The 17,729-nt window shown below is 44.4% G+C and overlaps 1 protein-coding gene and 1 long non-coding RNA gene across 3 annotated transcripts; both read left to right on the top strand.

Annotated features, from left to right (window-relative positions):
- Window positions 1–4,199: 4,199 nt before the first annotated feature.
- On the top strand, window positions 4,200–6,641 carry gngt2a (guanine nucleotide binding protein (G protein), gamma transducing activity polypeptide 2a). The gene is made up of 3 exons (XM_046331810.1): window positions 4,200–4,338; window positions 5,860–5,949; window positions 6,095–6,641. Exons 2-3 carry the CDS (start codon window positions 5,866–5,868, stop codon window positions 6,221–6,223), a joined length of 213 nt encoding a protein of 70 aa, XP_046187766.1. The 5' UTR covers window positions 4,200–4,338; window positions 5,860–5,865; the 3' UTR covers window positions 6,224–6,641.
- Window positions 6,642–9,236: 2,595 nt separating this feature from the next.
- Window positions 9,237–16,542, top strand: LOC124016276. 2 transcript variants are annotated; one of them, XR_006835339.1, is made up of 3 exons: window positions 9,237–9,328; window positions 15,309–15,549; window positions 16,181–16,542. It is a non-coding gene; the product is annotated as an uncharacterized LOC124016276 (long non-coding RNA). The 2 variants fall into 2 exon arrangements; XR_006835338.1 differs by lacking the exon at window positions 9,237–9,328 and adding an exon at window positions 14,645–15,211.
- Window positions 16,543–17,729: the final 1,187 nt, after the last annotated feature.

Here is a 17,729-nt window from a genome sequence, read left to right as displayed (position 1 = left end):
TCAGCCAGGATCCGCCAGAGCCGCCAGTCAGCCAGGATCCGCCAGAGCCGCCAGTCAGCCAGGATCCGCCAGAGCCGCCAGTCAGCCAGGATCCGCCAGTCAGCCAGGATCCGCCATTCAGCCAGGATCCGCCAGAGCCGCCATTCAGCCAGGATCCGCCAGAGCCGCCATTCAGCCAGGATCCGCCAGAGCCGCCAGTCAGCCAGGATCCGCCAGAGCCGCCAGTCAGCCAGGATCCGCCAGAGCCGCCATTCAGCCAGGATCCGCCAGAGCCGCCAGTCAGCCAGGATCCGCCAGAGCTGCCAGTCAGCCAGGATCCACCAGAGCCGCCAGGATCTGCCAGAGCCGCCATTCAGCCAGGATCCGCCAGAGCCGCCAGTCAGCCAGGATCCGCCAGAGCCGCCGTTCAGCCAGGATCCGCCAGAGCCGCCGTTCAGCCAGGATCCGCCAGAGCCGCCGTTCAGCCAGGATCTGCCAGAGCCGTCAACCAGCCTGAGCTATCTCTCTGTCCTGAGCTACCTCTCGGTCCTGAGCTACCCCTCGGTCCTGAGCTACCCCTCGGTCCTGAGCTACCCCTCAATCCCGAGCTGTTCCTCAGTCCGGAGCTGCCCCTCAGTCCAGTGGGGCCCTTTGTTAGGGTTCATAGGCGAAGGTCGGCGGAGAAGGTCGCCACTCAAAGGACGCTAAGGAGGTGGACTAAGACAATGATGGAGTGGGGTCCACGTCCAGCGCCAGAGCCGCCACCGCGGACAGATGCCCACCCAGACCCTCCCGTATAGGTTTAGGTTGTGCGGTCGGAGTCCGCACCTTGGGTGGTGGGTACTGTCACGTTCTGACCATAGTTCTTGTGTGTTTTCCTTGTTTTAGTGTTGGTCAGGACGTGAGCTGGGTGGGCATTCTATGTTGTGTGTCTAATTTGTCTATTTCTGTGTTTGGCCTGATATGGTTCTCAATCAGAGGCCGGTGTTAGTCATTGTCTCTGATTGGGAACCATATTTAGGTAGCCTGTTTTGTGTTGGGTTTTGTGGGTGAGTGTTTCCTGTCTTTGTGTTTCCTGTGTCAGTGTTTAGGCCACACGGGACTATTTTCGGTTTTTCACGTGTCTTGTTTTGTAGTTGTGTTTATGTTGAGTTTTCCTATTAAAACCATGGACACTTACCACGCTGCATTTTGGTCCTATCCTTGTTTCATCTCTTCAGAGGAAGAGGAGGAAATCTGCCGTGACAACTCGCCTGTCCAAGCTAATAAATTGCAGGGTTCAGTCATTAATCTAATGGATTAAGACAGACAAGACTCTGAAATGGGATTGGGAGGATTTGACTCAGGAAGCAATTTGTCTTTAGGCTAAAGGGGTTGGTAATTCAGGATGTGGCCTTTAAAGGGACAATCTGGGATTGATTCTTAATTTTGGATTGATGATATATAGCCATTGATTTTTGAAGAATGTCAATAATAAATGCCTCATGAAATGAGTTCAGTGGTCTTTCTCCGTCACAATCCAAAATATTAGATTGTTGATCTAAATTATCTGTAAATAATGTGATTGCAAGCCATCAGTGTAACGCTTCAAAACATGGTTAAAACTATAATTTTGATCTCATAGATATGCTATGGATGCAAGAACTGACCGTCCATACATATGACAGTGTTTCATTTCTCCAGCCCTACAGATAGAGGATCTTAATTTGAGCCAGTTTAGTACAGCAGGAACATAAGAGGGGTTGATACACTTTTCATTAGGGCAAATCAAGTCTGACATTGTAATGTGAAAATTACAAACATTAGAAGCCTTTTTAAACATTGAATACACTATAAGTTTGCATTTCCGGCTGTGCAGGAAAATTCTCAACAATAAAAGATTGATCAGATTAAGACTCTACACCTGTATCTGTCCGAGATTACTCCTTTAATAAGAGGTGACATGGGGCCAGATACCAAATGTGCCAGGCCTCGGGTTCAGATGGGACAGAAGCAGACAACCAGGAAGGTCACTCTTAAGAGGCAAAAAAGGGATGAAGGATTGGAATTGTTCGTGCAAACGAAGTCCAGAAGGATCTATAGTGTATTCAATGTTGAAAAAGGCTTCTAATGTTTGTAATTTTCACATTAAAATGTCAGCTCTTGCATCCATACTCATAACTTGCCTGACAATCCTCTTAAGGATCCACCCCTTTTTTATTTTATTTTCCATCTAAAATGACATACCCAAATCTAACTAACTGCCTGCAGCTCAGGTCCTGAAGCAAGGATATGCATATTCTTGGTACCATTTGAAATAAAACACTTTGACATTTGTGGAGATGTGAAAGGAATCAAATCAAATTGTATTGGTCACATACACATGGTTAGCAGATGTTAATGCGAGTGTAGCAAAATGCTTGTGCTACAAGTTCCAACAGTGCAGTAATATCTAACAAATAATGGCATTATTCAAAGTGGCATTGTTTAAAGTGACTAGTGATCTATTTATTAAAGTGTCCAGTGATTGGGTTTCAATACAATATATACAAGTGATATGAGTAATGTAAGATATGTAGACATTATTAAAGTGGCGTTATTTAGAGTGGCATTGTTAAAAGTAACTAGTGATCCATTCATTAAAATGTCCAGGGATTGGGTCCCAATGTGGGCAGCAGCTTCTCTGAGTTAGTGATGGCTGTTTAGCAGTCTGATGGCCTTGGGATAGAAGCTGTTTCTCAGTCTCTCGGTCCCAGCTTTGATGCACCTGTACTGACCTCGCCTTCTGGATGATAGCGATGTGAACAGGCAGTGGCTCGGGTGGTTGTTGTCCTTGATGATTTTTTTGGTCTTCCTGTGACATTGGGTGCTGTAGGTGTCATGGAGGGCAGGTAGTTTGCCCCCGGTGATGTGTTGTGCAGACCGCATTGTGCAAACCGTACCACCCTCTGGAGAATATAACACAATAGATCTGGTCAAAGATAATACAAAGAAAAAAAAACATTATTTTGTATTTTTTTGTACCCATCATCTTTGAAATGCAAGAGAAAGGCCATAATGTATTATTTATAAAACAAATTATTTTACCTTTTATTTAACTAGGCAAGTCAGTTAAGAACTAATTCTTATTTTCAATGACGGCCTAGGAACAGTAGTTTAACTCCCTTGTTCAGGGGCAGAACGACAAATTGTTTTATCTTGTCAGCTCGGGGATTCGATCTTGCAACCTTTCGGTTACTAGTCCAACACAACTAGACTATCTGCCGCCATAATGTATTATTCTTGCCCAGGTGAAATTTAGATTTTGGCCACCAGATGGCAGCAGTGTATGTGCACAGTTTTAGACTGATCCAATTAACCATTGCATTTCTGTTCAAAATTTTGCATCAAGACTGCCCAGATGTGCCTAATTTGTTTATTAATAACTTGTCATGGTCAAAATTGTACACTCTCCTCAAACAATAGCTTGGTATTCCTTCACTGTAGTAGCTACTGTAAATTGGACAGTGCAGTTAGATTAACAAGAATTTAAGCTTTCTGCCAATATCAGACATGTCTATGTCTTGGGAAATGTTCTTGTTACTTAGAACCTCATGCTAATCGCATTAGCCTATGTTAGCTCAACCGTCCCGTGGAAGGGACACAGATCCCGAAGAATATTTATTAAACAGTATGCCTATGATATAGTGTATAGGTCTTATACTGTGCATGTTCTTATTATCATCTCTTCTCTAATTTTATCTTAACTCTAACCCCCCCCCCAATTAAATCCATCACAATCCTCACCTGTCCTTACAATACAGAGTTAACATTCTGAGTGAACCCAGTGCAGTTTACCTTTCCAAATCAGTTGACTGAATTGGGGGCCTGAGTTTGGGGCTGAGACCGTATGTGAATCTGTCGGAGGGCCTGGCTGTGTTAAAATGATTTCCTGGTCATTCAGAATGCTCATATTTCTCTCGTTTTTGACCTCTGAGAGTGACCCAGGTGAGATTGTAAGTTTCTTATAATAAGCACAGATCTGGGGCCAGTTTAAACTTTGAAACCCCATGATAAAGGTCAGGATTGGCATTGTGAGCATTTGTCTGAAGCTGATACTCTCTCACTGTCCTCCTGTGACACTCAAAGGTCATATGTGATTTGAGGTTGACATTTGGTGCAGCTAATTATTATAGACTAATCCGATTAGGAAAGGGGGGGGGGTTGTGCAATAGTCTCCTCCCAATCTGCCATCGTGCCATCTGGAGAACGCCCTGAAGAGGAGAGGTGAGGGACAGGGTAAGCCAGTTGAACTCAGGAGGGAGACAACCCAATCGCAGCGGTTCCATAGAGGGCGAGAGACTACAATTTCCCTGCATCGACTGTCCCCACAACCAATAGGTGAGTGTCGGCCTGGAGAGAGGATGTAGCGACTAACTCCAATCTTGGCCATTAGCCTGGACCAGTGTTCAGGGAGATTCTAGCTCATCTGAGCAATTCATTGAATTAAATAGTATGCATTTAGAACAACTTTTAGATGTTTTTATTGAGGGATGGATTTTAAAAAATTGACCAGAGTCAACAAGCCACACTACTACATTTGATGTAGTATCAAATTTCTAATACAATCAATTATTTGTAATAACGACCCCCTTTGAGTTGTTTTCACTGTTGTTAGACATAACTCGGTCTCTTTTTTTTTTAGATTGAATGATGTCTGAGGTCTTTTTTTGGGGGGGGGACTGAATTTCTGTCTGTACTCTTCTATTTCTGTCCCAAACAATGGCCTTGTTTGGGACAGAAATGAATGGATGAATGCAGTGTGTGTTTGCTCAGCGTGGCTAGAAGTCACAATGTAATAAAGCTGTTGTCTGCACCACCCACTGTCACAGTGGCTCCCTTACCTGCTATGATTGTTCATGTGACATGTAATTGCTCGTTTTGGGTTTGGTTGGTTGCCTGATTATGTTGGCAGAGTGTGTTGGTAGAGGCTAGGATTGAAGTAGGACCCAACAAAGAACACCAACCACATAGCCTTCATGTATTTCGAAAGTTCAGTTGTATGATAGATTCTTTCAGGATAGGGAAGAGTCAACAAGGATATGTCAAAAGTTCATTGGTTTGTTCATACAGTCAGATATCTAAGGTTCCCCTTTTGTAGGCCAGCGGATGAATTTCCCTCCCCCAAAAATATAATATTAACTGTATATATTTTGGAACTCAGTCGGTGTATTCTCACCCCCCCCCAACCCCCATGGCAAAATGTTTAGAATTGCTGGAAACTCTACAACTTAGAAAATGTCTCTCTGCTGTCAAGAGACCCACTGTAAAGGGACCAGTGAACCACTGCGGCCCCTCATGATCAGTTCACATTTGTTGTGGCCCCTACCCCATCAAAATTGCCCATCCCCGACCTAAGACATATTTCCCTGTGTCAGTGCACGCCCATAGCGATCAACTCTACTTAAAAGCAAGATATTATTAGAGTGGAATTCCTGGCAACTAGCCATACAAAGTTAGACAATGTATAGGGTGCGTTCTTATTGGATAATCCTGTTCTGCAACCTTCTTTAGCCTGTTGTGACATCATAGGTTTATTTTACCACACATGCAATAGAAAACAGGCCAGGGTGCCTTGGACCGGTCATCCCAGCATGAGATTCCTAAGAAAGGAATTACATGGATTTGAAAGGTGAAGATTAAGACCTGGGTTCATGGGCTTACCCGTTGAAGCGCTTTGTTGAAGACAGATATAAGAATTTCAAACAAGTATGCCAACCTGTTCAATTAGTGAAGTCATTCACAAATCCCAAAGACCCTCACGTGGATTTGGATGAATTATACTTGTTATAGCATGGTGAATGTTTGTTGCTTATTCTGTGTGCCCTCTCTCATGGGTCCTCTCCCCTCCTTCCTTCTCAGGGAAAGATGGCTCGGGATATGTCAGACATTGACATCCTTAAGATGGAGCTGGAACAGCTGAAGAAAGAGGTCTCAACGCCCAGGGAGCCTGTAAGTACCATCAAAGGGTCCATGTAGAGGAGCTCTGTAGTGTAACAAAGGCATCCCTGCAAACTGACACAGTCCCATTGAACTGAATTAGAATGCTGCATTGAAAGAATCCAAACTTCTATTGACCCCTCTCCGTTTCTCTTAGGTGTCCAAGACATCCAAGGACATCATGGACTGGTGTGAGGCTGCGTCTGGTACCGACCTCCTCATAACAGGAGTACCAGATGATAAGAACCCCTACAAGCCAGAGAAGGGAGGCTGCATAATCACCTAGCACACAGGGACAAAGGGAAAAACATCAGATGTATTTGTCAGTTTCAGCCTTTTCAGCACTGTAAAGAGTGGTACATAGCTGCAGTAAGTTAGCCATGTGTTCCCACGTGACTACCCACACGAGAGACTTCCACTAGGTTAGCCAGTTTTGGACAACACAACATTGCACACTGACTGGGCTACGCAAAGGTCACCTCAGGAGGAGGAGATTTATCCGGGGACAGTTCAGGGGATAGGAGGGATCATTTGGTTACGATGGTGTCCTTCCTTTCTCTTTGACGATCTATGACCCTAATCTCCTCACCTGTCAGTTATCTCTGGCGGTTATCGAGCTTCCAAACAGGCTCTCCGGAATGTTCTAAGTGCACCCACTGACCTGGTTTTGTTTGGCTTGTAAATAAAGTGTATCCACTACAGCAGTTTCTTCGTCTCTTGGTTCTCTCTGTGACTTCTCTCTGTGACTTCTCCCTTGTTTTGCACCTCATATGAACATGGATCGTCTCACGCTGCACGTATCCCTTGATTCAATCAAATTGTAATGTATGTTTTAGAAATCAACATTTTGATCAGAAGGTGGGTTGATGTATGATATATGTCACTGTGAACAGATACAGTCCCATTGAACTAGAACGTTGAATTGTAAGAATTCAAACTCACCTTTTGCTTTCAGTCAGACTTTATTCGGATAGTCCCATACAGATGGGCAAACTATCGACAAACTGTCTCTTGATATCCAACAGCTTGCTGAGTTAGAATAAGGGTAAGGGTTGAGGTTAGGGTAACAGTTACCTTTCTGGTTAAGGTAAGTGTTAAGGTTAGTAGATAGTTAGTTGAAATGATGTTGAAAGTTTTTGTTGTTGAAAGTTAACTACAAACCATCTACTTGGGACTATCCAAATAAGTGGTCTCTCTCTCTCTCTCTCTCTCTCTCTCTCTCTCTCTCTCTCTCTCTCTCTCTCTCTCTCTCTCTCTCTCTCTCTCTCTCTCTCTCTCTCTCTCTCTCTCTCTGCATGAATGGCAAAACTACTGTTGCTAAATCAAAGTGAGATAATGACAACAACAACAGTAAAAACACGAATAATAGAGAAAGGTGATTAGAGAATGGAAATATATACAGGTAAAAATAAAATGAACACCAACATAAAGTGTCTTAATTAATAGGGTGTTGGGTCACCCTCCCTCTATCAGAGGGATGCAACACCACTCTTCCACAATAAATTCCATAATTTGGTGTTTTGTTGATGGTGGTGGAAAACACTGTCTCAGGTGCCACTCCAGAATCTCCCATACGTGTTCAATTGGGTTGAGATCTGGTGACTGAGACGGCCATGGCATATGGTAAACATCGTTTTCATGCTCATCAAACCATTCAGTGGCCTCTCGTGCCCTGTGGATGGGGGCATTGTCATCCTGGAAGAGGCCACTCCCATCAGGATAGAAGTGCTTCACCACAGGTTGAAGGTGATCACACTGAATGGTGTTAATTGATGTTTAACTTGCCCTCTAAACCATACCAGGAAAATATTTTTATATGAATACAAATTTAAATGTAAAAAAAATATTATAATAATGTAATAATATAAAAAGCATTTTGATTTGATAAGTTAAAAAAAATAGGAAGATATGAAAGGTTTATTTCCAAAACGATATACAGTATACACCATCAGTTATTATTGCTTTTGGGTACCTTCATATGTGTGTAAAATATTACTGTTCTCAGATTATTTTTTTGTGTATGAAAAAAATGTTTTTGTTCAAAAAGCTACATATCCATTGTTTAGCTGGAATGGAATGTTCATACTCTGTATATATATATATGTGTGATATGTGATTGTCTCACCTAGCTATCTTAAGACGAATGAACTTGCTGTAAGTCACTCTGGATAAGCGCATCTGCTGAATGGGGGGAAAAAAACGTGATTATTTGTCTCTCTGAAATGAAACCATCAAGTGATAGATTTTAAACAAACACATGGCTGTCATTGAACAACCCCATGCCATTATTAGGTAGTTAGAAAAACACACTCATCCCTTTCCTAGCTTCTTTCAACAATAAAAAGCTAATTTAGCAACATTTAAAAAAAATGGATAGGATTTTGCCTGTGCTTATTAGCTCCATTCCGTTTATTTTTTATCATGAAAAACTCCCCAGCCCTTAACAATTACAAGCATACCCAGAACATGATGCAGCCACCACTATGTTTGAAAATATGGAGAGTGGTACTTAGTATGAAATTTCCCTGAGGAGGATGGTCCTCCCCTTCCTCCTGTGAGGAGCCTCCGCTGGTTGAATGCTTATTGACTCAAGACATTTCAGATTTTCAGTGAATTTGTAAAATTTTTGAAAAAACAGAATTCCATGTTGACATTATAGGGTATTGTGTGTAGGCCAGCGATTAAAAATCTCAATTTAATCAATTTTATATTCAGGCTGTAACACAACAAAATGTGGAAAAAGTCAAGGGGTGTGAATACGTCCTGAAGGTGCATCAAACATTAAGAACACCTTCCTAATATTGAGTTGCACCCCCATTTTCCCCTCTGAACAACGTCAATTTGTCAGGGCGTGGACTTTACAAGGTGTCGAAAGCGTTCCACAGGGATGCTGGCCCATGTTGACTCCAATGTGTCCCACTGTTGTGGCAAGTTGGCTGGATGTCCTTTGGGGGGTGGACCGTTCTTGATACACACAGGAAACTGTTGAACGCAAAAAAAAACAGCAGTGTTCCAGATCTTGACACAAAGCGGTGCGCCTGGTACCTACTACCATACCCCATTCAAAAGGTGCTTAAATATTTTGTCTTGCCCATTCAGTCGATGAATAGCACACGTACACAATCCATGTCTCAATTGTCTCGAGGCTTAAAAATCCTTCCTGTCTCCTCCCCTTCGTCTACACTGATTGAAGTGGATTTAACAAGTGACATCAATAAGGGATCATAGCTTTGACCTGTATTCGTCTGGTCGGTCTATGTCATGGAAAGAGCAGGTGTTCTCAATATCTGTATACTCAGTGTCTATAGACACAAGGAGATCATGCAGTGTACATGGAACCACATTGCATAGACACAACGAGATAAGCTATGGAATGTAGCCATGCGGGCAGGTCAGTAGTGGGTGTTTGTGCGTGCGTGTGTGTGTGCATGTGCATGTGTGTGTGTGTGTGTATGTGTGTGTGTGCATGTGTGCGTGCGTGCGGGTATACGTGTGTGTTGGCGTGCGTGTGTTGTGTGCGTGTGTGCGCGTGTGTGTGTGTGTGTGCATGTGTGTGCGTGTTGTGTGCATGTGTGTGTGTGTGTGTGTGTGCGTGTTGTGTGCATGTGTGTGTGTGTGTGTGTGTGTGTGTGTGTGTGTGTGTGTGTGTGTGTGTGTGTGTGTGTGTGTGTGTGTGTGTGTGTGTGTGTGTGTGTGTGTGTGTGTGTGTGTGTGTGTGTGTGTGTGTGTGTGTGTGTGTGCGTGCGTGCGTGCGGGTATACATGTTTGTGTGTTGGCGTGCATGTGTTGTGTGCGTGTGTGCGTGTGTGCGTGTGTGTGCGCGTGTGTGTGTGCGTGTGTGTGTGCGTGCACATGGTTTCGTATGGGTGTGTCTCTCTCGTGCTCCCTTTCTATCATGCTTTCTTGCCCAAACATATCTTTAAACATCGTCTCCGGGACTTAACGAGAGTGTTGCACATTGATATTGAGAGACTAGTCGGCATCTGCTCTGCTGGTCGTACTGAACCACTTAATCCGATTAATTCATTCCTTGATTCCCAATCAGCCCCTAATCTAATCATGGACAGGATCAACCCCCTCCCCCTCACTCTCACAGGAAGTACTGTACTACCCTTCCGACATGCAAACGTTCTTGAGAAAAAGCGTGTTGAATCATCCCTTTGTCCCTGTCTTCATTTGAATATTAACCATGGTATGTAGTCGTTTTATATCTACCTTGGTTGTATGCGCTGACTGTAAGCCACTGTGGAGTGACCAAAATGTAAATGCACAAATTCATCAGCGCTCATTGCTGTGGGAACATCATTTTCCATTGAGGTCAAGCCTAACGACACGTTTGTTTGTTGTTTGTGCCTGAAGCTCCCATTGAAATAGGATGACTAAGTGAACATATGTAGCTGTTTGGAAAATGGGAATCGTGCCACCTTGCGACCTGTTTGTTCAAGAACACCCACGTGACCGGAACGTCTGGCTCCACTTGACGTTACATGGGACCAACACTAGGTGGTACTGTTGACTACATTTTCAATGTTAAGCTTCCAGCCAAGACGGACTGTATTGGTGCTGTATGGTTCCAGATTGCTTCAAATGGAAACTCACCCCAATGCTAGATATCTATTGTTGTACCCTTTAACTGAACTCTCTCAAATGAAGGAAATGGCTTCTCCAGAATGGCTTTAATTTGCAAACCACTCCCAAATATTAGGGAGATAATCTAACATGATTTAAAGCTGTCTTTTAAAGAATGTTTGTAATTATTTCTGAAAGCCTCTCATATGAACTACATCAGTTTTTGATGGTTTTATTATTTTATCCCAGAGATTTTGAAATTGTGTATGTTGTGTGTGTGAGCGTGCATATGAGCGAGCGAGTGTGTGGGCATGTGTGTCTGATGGATGGGGCTGCTCTGGAAACACTTTCTATCCTACTGTATGGGAACTGCAGATCTGTGTATGTGGCAGACCTGTGACTGGGAGAGACAACCTCCTTGAACCTTCATTCACAACACTGCTTACATGAATCAAAATGAGTCAAAAACACACTAGTGATATTACTGTAACATTTTCACTCTTTCAACATCCAACATTTCCCTCAGAGGAGAAAGATTCTCTGAATCACAGCAGTCTGTCTGTGAGCGTAATAATGGGATAATGTCTTTATACTATGTATAGCCAGCCAGGGCTAAGACAGGGTAATTCTATGTTGCTGTGTGTGTGTGTGTGTGTGTGTGTGTGTGTGTGTGTGTGTGTGTGTGTGTGTGTGTGTGTGTGTGTGTGTGTGTGTGTGTGTGTGTGTGTGTGTGTGTGTGTGTGTGTGTGTGTGTGTGTGTGTGTTGGTCGTCTGGGCAGTAATGGTGGTGACTACCAGGTCTGAAGCTCCCTCTGCAGGTCAAGCGGGTCAAACAGCCTCATAGCTTGCTGAGACCCCCCCCCCCCCTGTTTAGTGTTTCCAAAGCTGGACTGGTAGACAGGACTTGCATCCCAAATGGCACCCTATTCCCTTTATACTGCACTACTTTTGAGGTCTCTGGTCACAAGTGGTGGGCTATGTGGGGAATAGGGTGACATTTGGGACATAGAGGATGTTAATGCGAAACAAATGCTGAGAGGGTATCTTCTGAGACCTCGCTGGAGGTCACAGTGGAAGTGCAATTGAATGCATGTGAACAAGAAAGAACAAGCCCTTGTTGCAGCTTGTATCATAACTTTTATAGCCACACCAAGGGGCCTACATCACAGAAAATGAATTGTACAGAGTTGCTGACTCCCAAGAAGGAAGTTACAAGGGAACAATTAGGTGAAGTGTTTATCGGGCACTAAGCATCAATTGATCCTATATTAGGTGTAAAGTGGACATGGAGCAAAGATCTAAAGCGTGAATCTGCTGAGGGCTCCCAGAAAAGGAAGCGCTAATCTTTGCTTTAGCTCAGGCACATATGGCGTCACGGAGTGGTCTCACAGTAGGATACACTTCAATCCCCCTTGATACATTTCCTGCCACAGCACAGGCTCCAGGTCAAACCCTGTGGGTCGGCACTGTAGAACCTGACACACACAGCGCTTTAGGGTCTGAAATGTCTGTGTGTGTTTGTATGATTGTACTTAAAAATTAAAAATGACGTTTTTTTGTTTGGTTTCTTATGCTCCTGCCTCGATTGTGTTTGGTGTTGCCATGCAGGGCTCCCTTGTAAAAGAGACCTTGGTCTCAATGGGACTTCCCTCTCCTCTCCTAAATAAATAAATAAATAGATCCCGTGGTCATGTATCAACATCCGTCTTTTCAACACCTATTGGCATTTGGACAACACCCCACTGTTCACACAGCAGATTCAGCTCTCCTCCTCTTCCCTGGTCGATAGCACACGGTTACAGTCCGTTAACGATTGTCACTGAAGAGCTTCGAGTCGTCAAGGAGAAAACAAAAGTAGTCAGGCGCATGCTCGCCTGCAGCCTTAGATTCGTCTTGGCAAAATATTGACGGGGAAAGAAATGGGTGTCTTCGGTGCTGTTTGTTCTGCGTTAAATGCCAGCAATGGAATGACAGATCTGTTTAGGAGTGTCTCTACGTCTCCTCAGCTCTGTAGCTGGGATTGAAGTAGAGATGTATTGTAAGAGTGTAACTCCTTGAAAAAAATTCTTTATTATCTTTATTCTACAGCTACGTCGACCCGTGTAATGCATCTGCATTTTGTGCACAAAACAGCACTTGATGCAGCGTGAGTTGATGCCTTTTGCTGCACTGCGAGGTTAAAAGGACAAACACACACACACACTCCGCCGGACCATCTGACGATACGCATGTCTCATGTTCTGTCACAAGCTCTGTTGTCACTATATGATAAGATTATGGAACCTCCCAATGGCCAATCAATATTCACCAGGTAGGTGGCTACTGGCTAACGCCCTCATACAACCCTATAGAAATATAGTTTTTTTTTTAAACCTCTTTTACCTCTCATCGCATTAGATATAGTAGGCCTCTTAACCAAATGTGAAATATGCAAAGTGGTGAAAGTGTGCGGTTACAAGGCTAACATTTGGACATGAAAACAGGTTATTTTTGGAGGTGTCTGAAGGCTTCCTCATTAGAATTTGTCTTCGCCCCGTGCGTTTATTTACCAGCGTCCCCCGGGTCGCCCTGACCCGTGTAATCACCCCGGCAACTATTTGGACAAGGCCTGAATCAAAGGTGCAGTGGGAAGCCTCTGACTTCCCAGGACTAAGTGGACATTTCCTAAGGAAACACGGAACAGATTGACTGGGCCCAGAGTGAGAATAATGCCCTCTTTGTGAGAAACGGGTTGGGGAGCCAGAGGTTGTATAGTCTAGTAGCAGCTCACCTACTCTTCCTCTCTTTCCGTTACTCTCCATATCTCTCTCTCTGTCTCGTGTGCTCAATCTCTATCTGCCGATGGCTTACGGTAAGGTGGCTTACTTTGTTCGTGTCCTTTGCACTCTTGTAACAGGTGTTGTCGGTGGAAGAAGGTGAGTACCAAAGTGCAGCGTTGTAAGAGTTCATCTTATTTAGTGAAAACTGAACACCGAATAACAAAACAACAAAGAAACAACCGGAACAGTTCTGTCTGGTGCAGACACACAAAAACTGAAAACAACCACCCCCAAAACACAATGGAAAACAGGCTACCTAAATATGGTTCTCAATCAGGGACAACGATTGACAGCTGCCTCTGATTGAGAACCATACCAGGCCAAACACGGAAATAGCAAATCATAGACAAACTAACATAGACAAACCACCCAACTCACGCCCTGACCATACTAAAACAAAAGACAAAACAAAGGAACTAAGATCAGAACGTGACAACTCTTGACTGCTGGCCTGAAAGATATCATGACAGAAAATTCACATCATTGACATAGGTGTCAACATTTCATGTACTGTGGATCGCAAGTGATGTTCCTGTGGGACTGTCAAGTGTTTTGACAACCCCTAATGTTCCATCTTGAGAAGAGACCGTGGTAGACTGGTATAGTCTTTGAAGTGAGTAGACGATGTGCCAAGGGCTAAAGAAGGCAGGACATGTATCTAAAGGCCCAGAGGCGGACGTAATAACGGGTCAGAAAGAGTTTCTTGCATGTACTTTGCCCACAATGGCAGATTGAAAGGTTTCCCACCCTTGAAGATTGCAGAGACGATGGATTTAAAAAAGGATGTTTAGCCGTTCCCCACAGAACTTTTAAACAGTTGCTCTTTTTTTGGAGGAGTTTATTAATCCATTCTCTTCAGCTCAAACGGGTCGCCATTATTCCCTAAGTCACATGGGCAAGTATGATAGTGGATTTGTTTGCAGAAGCAGGATGAGCAGTGAGATATATTTCTCATAAATACTGTAATACTGCAAGTTAATAATGTGGGCTCGGACGCACGAGCGCGCACGCACACACGGGTATGACATGCAGGGTGCATGACCCCTTGTAGTCAGTGAGCAGCCGACCTCTCTCTAGGGAACTCCAGCCAGTCACAGAATAGAGTGAATCACGGTGTGTGGGTGTAAGCAGACTAACCAACACTGGCAGTGAGAGCAGTCAATTATACTGGAACAAGCATTGTGCCCAGATGACCAACACACACACACACACACACACACACACACACACACACACACACACACACACACACACACACACACACACACACACACACACACACACACACACACACACACACACACACACACACACACACACACACACACACACACACACACACACACACACACACACACACACACACACACACACACACAGCAACATAGAATTACCCTGTCTTAGCCCGGGCTGGCTATACATAGTATAAAGACATTATCCCATTATTACGCTCACAGACAGACTGCTGTGATTCAGAGAATCTTTCTCCTCTGAGGGAAATGTTGGATGTTGAAAGAGTGAACATGTTACAGTCATATCACCAGTGTGCTTTTGACCAATTGTGATTCACGTAGCCGAGTAGCGTTGAGGAGACAGAAGAATAGTGCCATGGATAGGTTGATAACAGGAATGTGTTTAGTGTCTGTGATCCTGTAATTATACACAGCCATGTTCAGTAGGACACACCCATGGTTGAACTGGGAATTGAAAGGTGGGGGAGCCCTATTTGGAGGGGTTTAGGGTAAGGGTTGAGCAAAGGTTGAACATAAGGCTAGGTTAGGGTTATGCAAAGACTAGGTTTGGGGTTAGTATTTGTATCCTACTCATTTTCGGAACCAATACGATGCTGGAGTTTGGCTCCTACCTGGCTTTCTTTTTGACTCAAGGTGCGGAACAAAATCACACGTTTCTTACTGGACACCATCGAATACCTCCCCATTGCAGTGTGTTTCAAAACCTTTCCTTCTACTGAACACAACCTAGGTTTGCTCAGACTGACATGTGAGCCCGGGAGAGCGGGAGGAGGAAGAGGGAGTCTTTGTCAGTCTTTCCAAAACGAGCTCTGGGCTCCTCTGGCTGGCCTGACTCTGGCTCCGCTCTGACAAGACTCCCAGCTGCAGCGTAGCCAAGATGTCGGCTTGAAGGCCAATCAACCCAACCCCAGCCCTGAGAGAGACGAGGGCTCAGGTTCAACTCACACGTGGACTCTCCATAGAGGTGTAAGGTGAGCGTCCCTGATAACTATATCTATCATTGCGTGTGCCGTGAGTAAACCTGCATTAGTTAAATTGTTTGAGTGGGTGATGAAGATTGTGAGATTGTGGTGGAAATGTTTGATTACTGAAATTATTATGGAGGTGTTATTACCGTAACCGAACACTGAAAATACTGTATATTATGGTTCTATGTTATGACAATGTGTTATGACACGGTATTAACTAATGAGAGAGAATTAGGCCACATTGTTTGTAACTTAAAATGATTTTTTTTAAATATTTTGGACATAATGTTGCTGCCACCGTCTCTTATGACCGAAAATAACTTCTGGACATCAGAACAGCGATTATTCACCACAAACTGGCAGAAGCTTTTTTTTTCCTTTAACGAGTCCGACGAGCCCGGCTTGAACGACATACTGCTTTCCAGGGAATAGGCCCAAATCCCCATCATTTGCGTGAAGAGACGACGGAGGAAAAGAGGACGAAGGTTGGGCTGCTTTCTGAGAATTCGTAGGCGATCGACGCCTTCCGTTCTTCTAGCTAACGTGCAATCATTGGAAAATAAAATCGACAACCTACGAGTAAGATTAAACTACCAACGGGACATTAAAAACTGTAATATCTTATGCTTCACAGAGTCGTGGCTGAACGACGACATTATCAACATACAGCTGGCTGGGTAAACGCTGTGTCGGCAGGATTGAACAGGGCGCCTGGTAAGACAAGGGGCGGCGGACTATGAATATATGTAAACAACAGCTGGTGCATGATATCTAAGGAAGTCTTGAGGTTTTGCTTGCCTGAGGTAAAGTATCTCGTGATAAGTTGTGAACCACACTATTTACCTAGAGAGTTTTCATCTGTAAGACTGAAAAGATATGGCATCTGTCCTCAGATCCTCAAAAAGTTCTACAGCTGCACCATCGAGAGCATCCTGACTGGTTGCATTACTGCCTGGTATGGCAACTGCTCTGCCTCCGACCGCAAGGCACTACAGAGGGTAGTGCGAACGGCCTAGTACATCACTGGGGCCAAGCTTCCTGCCATCCAGGACCTCTATACCAGGCGGTGTCAGAGGAAGGCCCATAAAATTTTTGAAAGTCTCCAGCCACCCTAGTCATAGACTGTTCTCTCTGCTACCACACGGCAAGTGGTACCGGAGCGCCAAGTCTAGGTCCAAGAGGCTTCTAAACAGCTTCTACCCCCAAGCCATAATACTCCTGAACAGCTAGTCAAATGGCTACCCATACTATTTGCATTGCCCTCCCCCTCTTTTACGCAGCTGCTACTCCCTGTTATTATTTATGCATAGTGGGTTGTGCCGTGAGGGAGATCTTCGTGGGCTATACTCTGCCTTGTCTCAGGATGGTAAGTTGGTGTTTGGAGATATCCCGCAAGTGGTGTTGGCAAAGTGGGTGGGGTTATATTCTGCCTGTTTGGTCCTGTCCTGTGATATCATCGGACGGGGCCACAGTGTCTCCCGACGCCTCCTGTCTCAGCCTCCAGTATGTATTCTGCAATAGTTCATGTGTCGGGGGGCTAGGGTCAGTTTGTTATATCTGGAGTATTTCTCCTGTCTTATCCGGTGTCCTGTGTGAATTTAAGTATGCTCTCTCTAATTCTTTCTCTCTTTCTAATTCTCTCTCTCTTTTTCTCTTTCTTTCTTTCTTTCTTTCTTTCTTTCTTTCTTTCTTTCTTTCTTTCTCTCGGAGGACCTGAGCCCTAGGACCATGCCTCTGGACTACCTGGCATGATGACTCCTTGCTGCTCCCAGTCCACCTGGTCGTGCTGCTGCTCCAGTTTCAACTGTTCTGCCTGCGGCTATGGAACCCTGACCTGTTCACCGGACGTGCTACCTGTCCCAGACCTGCTGTTTTCAACTCTCTAGAGACAGCAGGAGCGGTAGAGATACTCTGAATGATCGGCTATGAAAAGCCAACTGACATTTACTCCTGAGGTGCTGACCTGTTGCACCCTCTACAACCACTGTGATTATTATTATTTGACCCTGCTGGTCATCTATGAACATTTGAACATCTTGACTATGTTCTGTTATAATCTCCACCCGGCACAGCCAGACGAGGACTAGCCACACCTCATAGCCTGGTTCTTCGCTAGGTTTCTTCCTAGGTTCTGGCCTTTCTAGGGAGTTTTTCCTAGCCACCGTGCTTCTACACCTGCATTG

The sequence above is a fragment of the Oncorhynchus gorbuscha genome, linkage group LG26 (genome assembly GCF_021184085.1).
Source record: "Oncorhynchus gorbuscha isolate QuinsamMale2020 ecotype Even-year linkage group LG26, OgorEven_v1.0, whole genome shotgun sequence".
NCBI classification, from domain to species: Eukaryota; Metazoa; Chordata; class Actinopteri; order Salmoniformes; family Salmonidae; genus Oncorhynchus; species Oncorhynchus gorbuscha.
This window is presented reverse-complemented; position numbering and strand designations above follow the sequence as displayed.